This window comes from Athalia rosae, chromosome 4 (assembly GCF_917208135.1).
Source record: "Athalia rosae chromosome 4, iyAthRosa1.1, whole genome shotgun sequence".
Classification (NCBI taxonomy): Eukaryota; Metazoa; Arthropoda; class Insecta; order Hymenoptera; family Athaliidae; genus Athalia; species Athalia rosae.
In genome coordinates, this window is record NC_064029.1 from 7,962,916 (window position 1) to 7,970,266 (window position 7,351).

The 7,351-nt window shown below is 41.8% G+C and overlaps 1 protein-coding gene across 2 annotated transcripts; it reads left to right on the forward strand.

Annotated features, from left to right (window-relative positions):
* The first annotated feature begins 1,148 nt into the window (after positions 1-1,148).
* LOC105684269 (polypeptide N-acetylgalactosaminyltransferase 3) lies at positions 1,149-5,572 on the forward strand. Of its 2 annotated transcripts, XM_020851323.2 has the most exons (11): positions 1,149-2,399; positions 2,487-2,860; positions 2,932-3,041; positions 3,326-3,518; positions 3,670-3,839; positions 3,930-4,097; positions 4,180-4,279; positions 4,364-4,773; positions 4,854-4,996; positions 5,056-5,322; positions 5,390-5,572. In XM_020851323.2, the coding sequence occupies exons 2-11, from the start codon at positions 2,718-2,720 to the stop codon at positions 5,522-5,524; spliced, it is 1,839 nt and encodes a 612-aa protein (XP_020706982.2). In that variant the 5' UTR covers positions 1,149-2,399; positions 2,487-2,717; the 3' UTR covers positions 5,525-5,572. The 2 variants fall into 2 exon arrangements, with proteins under 2 accessions (XP_020706982.2, XP_012252918.2); XM_012397495.3 differs by having other exon boundaries at positions 1,768-2,860; positions 3,338-3,518.
* The last annotated feature ends 1,779 nt before the right edge of the window (positions 5,573-7,351 follow it).

The window sequence follows — 7,351 nt, forward strand, 5'->3', positions numbered from 1 at the left end:
TTGAACTCTTCCAAAACGTTAGATACCATGTGTTGTCATTATTGTGAGGTTTATGATTCTACACTCCATCGTCTGTGATTACTAAATGAGTCGTTCTTCTATGGAACACGCTTTATTTGATCCGCAGATGCGTGGGATCAGAATGAAGGTCACCAAACCTTGTGTACGCAGCATCTATCAAATCAATGCCTGTACCACGAAAGATTCCTCTGGTAAATAATTATACTATGAAAACTTTCACGTTACACGTTCATACGTAGCTAAATTGTTGTCGAAAAGGAAACGACGAGCCACCACCAGTCGAAAGATTCTCACTCTCTCTATACAGAATTTTTTTTCATCTCCGAACCGGGGAAACAAAAATGATTGTAATTACATGTGTCTGTAGCCATGTTACAGGTACATATGATTTGTTGCACAGGTAAGAGGTGAATCGAAAATTTGGAGAATTCTTTCCAAAGATATCGGCCGGTGGTTGAATTATCCTGAAACGTAACTGAATTTTAGTCAACTCCGTTTACTCAGGCCTGGATTTTCTTATACTCAATATCGCAGGTGATAATGAAACGTTACCATGTATACCTATATCATTTCCACGCATCTCTCACCTTCTTTCCCACCCTTGTTTTTTTTTCTATTTTTTGTTCTCTCTTGCTAAGTATTTCCAGTAATTTAAACATTCGTACCATTAGGAAATTGGTATTAGCTAGATCATTACTATCGGATATATCGAGTAACGGGGTGGATAATTGACGCGAATTATACATATATATATATATATATATATATTATGTGAAACGGACGAAGGTATAGAATACGAATAAACGAACGATAAATGTATGAATTGACGCGCGATACGGAGAGCGTCGAACCACAGGGCTTTATTTATTCTTATTTTTATTGTTATTATTATTATCATTACAATCATTATAATTATTATAATAATTATTATTATACTCACACGAAATAATATAAAGTAATAAAAGAGAAACGAAAAAACCAGAAAAATTAGAAAAAAAAAAAAAAAAAAAAGGGAAAGATACGACTAGTAAACTTTGTACATGTACAGTACCTTTACACCCCTGGTATAACACCGGAATGATAACCATGAATTATACACTCTAGTTAATACTGACAGAAGCTGGAGGCAGATAAATCTTATAGCAGGTGAAGAATCTGCAATATCAAATAATGTATACAGTGAAAGCAGCGGGAACCATTTGTCCTAGTCCTAGTATTCAAACTCATCATAATTTATAATCAATTTCAATTAAAATATAATAAAACAATGTTATCATACTATGCTCGTCATACTAAACTTATTGATCCATACTTTCAATCATATTCATTTATCCAATGGTCCACATTCGGTAGTTCGTTCAGATCACCATTAAATTTTTCACAATGCACCGATTGTTCACTTCCTTTTTGGTTTAATCATATAGATATAATGATTTAATCTAGATAGTAATTAGAAAAATTGACTTATGTCGCATGTTCGAACAGTTCAATTGCACTGACTACCGGTAGCGCACTTTATTCTGCGTTAGAAAAAGTTAGATAAGGCCCAATTTCGCTGCGATTTTGTTGGGTTGAAGAGGAGAGAAAAAAGGAAGAGAATTCCTAAACTGACCACGTCTTGTCTACAACGCACTCGGGCAGTCGGTCTTCAGGTATCTAAATAGCAGCTGCCGGTGTCAGCCTTTGTGATTCTACCTCATTCCTTTCTCCGCAACTGTAAATTGACGACGTCATCACCGCGGGGCAACTCTTTGGTGGCCATTTTCATTCGGGCCAGACGCATCACGAGGTGAAGAGTCTACGAACGTGGCTCTGTAAAGCCATTGCTCTTCAAATTTTAGTCTTAAGTTTTTTTTACATCACTTATTTTCCAGTTTTGGTAATCTGATCAGTGTTGAATTTTCGTGTCGTTTGCAAGGATAATAAATCCATCGATACGCCCAAAAAAATGAGAATTAACAATACTGCCGACAGTTGAAGTGAGTTAACCGAAGACAGTGCAGATTTCAAGACGTGACCGGAAAAGGGGAAGTTTTGAAATTTTGAGAACGACAACTTGAATAACAGTGGAGGAAAACGTTAAGGAAAAAATATCGTGTACATTTGTGCAACACTGGGATACCTCGTACGTCGTAAAGACGTCGAATTGATGTCCGGGCAAATTTCAAATACCAATTTAATTGTCATTTGTTCAATTGTATCCTCGAGTTTGATGTAATATTAGTTCAGAAATTTAATTTATTTCGATTGATCCATGTCTGGATTCAGCAATGAGTGGATTTCTTGATGATCATTGACGGAGTTTGTATCGACGCATCTCGTTTTTGGATTACAGTATTTTTGTTTTCGAAATGCGGATCACATCCTTACCAAAGATGGTATACTTTCCATCCGATTCCATGCTAATATTATACGTATAAATACGATTCGATAGACTACCGAGATGTCGGATCTTCAATTTGCAGCAGTATTACGACGCGACGTGAGGGAAATATTTGTTCACTCTGGTCATGACCTGCGAAAGAAGAGATAACGAAATCGAAATATATTGCGATAGTATTCGTAGCAGAAAAAAAATAGAAAAAAAAATTATCACAAAATTCCAGTGGTTTGACATTCGGTATAAGATACAGAAATTAATCATTTAGACAAGTTAGTATCAGTAAAGTCGGTGGGCAGATTTCATCTAGTTTGAAATGTTGGTTCCAAAGTTGAGAAAGTTATCCCGCATCTGGCCCATTCTCTTATCAATCGGGATCATAATTAGCTTGTTCATCATTTGGCCGAGGAGTCAGCCAGAAAAATATCCTCGAGATGATCCGGACTACGTATCCCTGCGGTAAGCGCGATTAATCATATTGTAATCTACCGACGAACTGGGTGGATATTCTCATGATTTATGCACCGTAGATTACTGGAAGGTCAAAAGAGTTACGTGGACAATCGTGGCATTCAAGTGGTGGTTGGTCACTACATCGGAGATTCGGTGGACACCCTTCAAAACCCCAATATCACTGAAGGTACTTGTTGACCTCACTTAAATCGCGGTGTTTCAATTCGCGTCTATCCAAAGTATCGTGGGGTGTGTACGATCGAACGACGAATGTAAATGAGTAATTGATGGAATCGTCGGACAAGACATTGTTTACCCTCGCTCGACTGAGAAAAACTCTCTCTGTCAAACGTTGGGTATCAAGTGTCAAGTGGGTTCATCTGAAATACGACATTCACCCCCCAACATTGTTGTTAATTTAGCTCTATTAACTCGATGATCGATAGCAGCGGCGAGATTTATTGGCCAAAGATTTATTTTCAGATCTGATTAATAAGAATATGTTCAACCCGCGACCCTACGAAGGAAAAGATGGCAATCCCGTAATGATACCACCTAAGGATTTCCTACTCATGAAGCAACTCTTCCATATAAACAGGTTCAACCTGATGGCCAGCGATCGCATACCCCTCAACAGAACGCTACCAGACGTTAGAAAAAAAATGTACGTCAACGTCATACGTGACACACGAATGCTTCTTCGCCTATCCGTCAAAATATCGAGCGTACCCAAGCCAATTCAGTTGTACTCTGAGTCAGTCCAATTAACCGTCCGCGTGCAGCACGATGGATTGTATGACACGTAATTCTTTTAGGTGCATCTCGCGATATTCAGGGTCAAAGCATTTGCCGTCGACCTCGGTGATTATAGTATTTCACAACGAGGCATGGAGCACGTTATTGAGGACAGTTCACAGCGTCATAGGCCGATCCCCGAGGCATCTCTTGCACGAAATCATCCTAGTCGATGACTTCAGTGACCGAGGTACGATGCACTTGTGCGTTCGGTGTCAATTGCACCTATAACAATGAACGTTGTCGATCGATCTTGAACTTTTTTTTTTCACGGTCTCAGATTTTCTGGGAGCACCGCTGGACGAGTACGTCAAGCGTTTGGAGGTACCCACGAAAGTACTGAGGGCGGAAAAAAGGATTGGTTTGGTCAACGCCAGACTCATGGGGGCTGGTGATGCTACCGGACAAATTCTGACGTTTTTGGATGCGCATTGCGAATGCACCGTTGGTAGGTAGGTCACTTTATTGAGATCGTCGCATCCACGTAGCTAAAAAAAATGAAACGCTTCATCCGGAACCTTGAATTACAGGTTGGCTCGAACCCCTTTTGACGTCCGTCGCCGAGGACAGAAAGAGACTAGTCTCTCCAGTCATCGATATCATCAACGACGACACTTTCGCGTACACAAGGTGAGCCTGATTACCGATCGTTATTGGATATGGATCTTGCTGAAGAATCGTCGTTGATAAATAGGTAAATACAAAATATTTCAGATCCTTCGAAATGCACTGGGGTGCTTTCAACTGGGATTTACATTTTCGGTGGCTCACATTGGGCGGTTCAAAACTGGAACAACGTCGCGGTGACATTGTGGCGCCTTTCAAGACGCCAGCAATGGCGGGTGGTCTTTTTTCCATGGATAGGGAGTACTTCTTCGAACTGGGTGGCTACGACGACCAAATGCAAATCTGGGGCGGTGAAAACCTCGAACTTTCGTTCAGAGCTTGGCAGTGCGGTGGGAGCGTTGAAATCGCGCCTTGCTCTCACGTTGGACACTTGTTCAGAAAATCTTCCCCTTACACTTTCCCAGGTGGGGTTGGAGAGATCCTCTATTCAAACCTGGCGCGGGTTGCTTTGGTTTGGATGGACGAATGGGCGGAATTCTACTTCAAGTTTAATCCTGGTTAGTTCTTCACGGATTGATATCTTATAGTCTTTGACCAAAAATTTCATCCAGATTGAGATCAAATGAATAACTTGCAGAAGCTGACCGGGTCAGGGACAAGCAACAGATCAGAGCGCGACTGGCTCTCCGAGAACAACTTCAGTGTAAAAACTTCGAATGGTACCTGGACAACGTTTGGCCACAGCATTTTTTCCCTAAGGATGACCGGTTCTTCGGAAAGGTACGAGCATTCGCTTTTGAAATTCAGGGCTTCATTAAAATACATCGAATAATTTTCAGATCATCCACTCAAAGACGAAAGCTTGTCTGATGCGTCCACCCGCAAAGGGGACTTATGCGCAACCCTTTGGTTCCGCCATTCTTGAACCCTGCTTTCCGACCCCCCAGCTTATTCAGATGTTCGTCATGACCCCTGAAGGTGTGATCGTCACCGACGAGAGCATCTGTCTCGACGCACCCGAACGAGACACTCACCACGAAAAACCGAAAGTCAGAATAACTGCCTGCAGCGGTCAGCGAAGACAAAAGTGGCACTATGATATTCAGGTGAGTCGAAAAAGGTCGGACTTTAAGAGGTGAATCCGGAGATTTATGGATCGTGTTGAAATTACAGACGAAAACTATGGTGCACATTGGCTCTAAAATGTGCCTCCAACCCGCCGCCAAAAAAGAGGAAGGTCTGGTCATCTCGACTTGCAATGCAAACGTGGAACAGCAATGGGACTTGGAGGCCGTCCCTTGGAAGTAAATCGACGAATGGTTGATATTTTTCGTAAATGAAAGCTCGGAAAACTTATTTTGTTTCAATGTTTTACCATATTCGAACCTCATCGATACCTGCAAAGCTCCATACTAACGATTTAGTCTTAATTTCAGATATCTCATACAACTACAGTCGAGTCGAACAAATTTTCGAAAAGTCTGTTTTGTATTCGCGTATTTCGTCAGGTTATCCATTTCACCTTTACAGGGGGTTTCGAACTCATATGAAGAAAACATCAGGACTCGAGTTATCAATTGTAGGATTTGGTTTACCAAGCTAAGAAGTTCAGCGCAGAAAATTCCGCTGTACCGACTATCGGCTTGTTGAACACCTTATCATATGTTTCACCAGTTGGTTTCTCAGTGATGTGTCCCCTACTGAGAGCGGCGGCATATTGCGATATCAAAATTTTATTCATGTACAATTTGGATGGGAGATCGAAAGTCATTGTCGTGACAATTTTTTAAAATTCATGTAGTTACTCCAAAACTAGAATTCTGATCATCTTTCTGTCCGGAAAAAAAGACGAAAGACAAATTCAGAGATCGCAGCAATTATGGCTAAATTTTCGTTGATTGGCAGCAATTTGACGAAGCGATGCTAGTGTTGAACGATTCCAGGAAACTCCGAAAAACGCAAAAAATATCGGGAACGGGTTCTAGCCGAAGAGAGAAGTCATCGTTTGTACCTGGAAACTGCTGCGGGCAGCTGAAGACTTGTATGTGTTTGAATGTGTTTTCGAATTTATTTTCAGAGCGACGTCGCTTCCAATTTGTTTCAATTTACCCCGATAAATGGGTGTCCCGATTCACCCGGAGATTCACGAAGAAAGGCAGTCACGATATTTTGCAATCTCGATAATAAATTCACTTTCTTAACTTAACCAAGGACTCGAGGCGACTTCGAGTTGCTTTGAATTTATTATCATTAGCATTGCCCGATCCGCCTCGGTCAGCAACGCTGCTATAGATCGTATTGTAGCAACGAGATACGCGAGTCGGCTTTTCAACCCGAACTCGCTTGCCCCGATCCCGAGCAAAATTATGTGGTCGAAACATTAGCGGGGTGGTCAGATTTTCATCAAATTTATGCGTCTCCGTTGTGAGATCATTAAGTAATCCGGATGTCGACGATTTTTCGGTCTCGCGTTCTGCATTTTCCACAGCTTGCGACCGACCGCCTGCGATCCATTGCGGACATAAATTTTTACAATATATCGCGCGAAAAAGAAGATGACCGAAGGTCAGCTGCTTTGGCCCACTTAGGACAGCCGCTCATCTCACCTTGGTAATCTTCACGTATTAATAGACATGTGAACATCGAGTCCGGCTCGGTAGAAAAGCCGAGGAATAATAACCCGACGAAAACATGTTTGAGTAAGTGCGAAAATTTCATCCACTTTTTGCCGGTACCGTTTCTTTTTTCAACAACGGCATGCAAATAATTCATGTATTCCGTGCAGTTCGTAGCTATTCGCGGGCAGTTTGTAAACGCGATTGCAGCTTACGAGACCGACACAGTTTGTATCTGGGTCAAAGTCACGTCCTCGTAGCATCGTCTCGACCGGGCTGGACGACCGGGACGGTCAGGATGTCCTCCCCGAGATGGGCTGGTTTGCTCGCGAATAAAACGCGCGACGTTTCGCGATGCGTTTCGCATACGAGATTAGCTGCTTTGTGCGTATGAATCACGACGTGTCATTCTTGACAGTTGATGCGGGATTATATATGAAAGCACAATAATGAGAACTGGTTTAATAATTTTATTACCGCGTTTCTCATCGCCCCGTAATAAAGCAGATCCATCGTCGGA

What these genes read in the sequence shown, in the direction of transcription:
- LOC105684269 (XM_020851323.2), top strand. Translation starts at nt 2,718, where the DNA reads ATGTTGGTTCCAAAGTTGAGAAAGTTATCCCGCATCTGGCCCATTCTC. An exon ending in GACACTTTCGCGTACACAAG is followed by an intron (nt 4,280 to 4,363) that starts GTGAGCCTGATT and finishes AAAATATTTCAG; the next exon opens with ATCCTTCGAAATGCACTGGG. An exon ending in ATGACCGGTTCTTCGGAAAG is followed by an intron (nt 4,997 to 5,055) that starts GTACGAGCATTC and finishes AATAATTTTCAG; the next exon opens with ATCATCCACTCAAAGACGAA.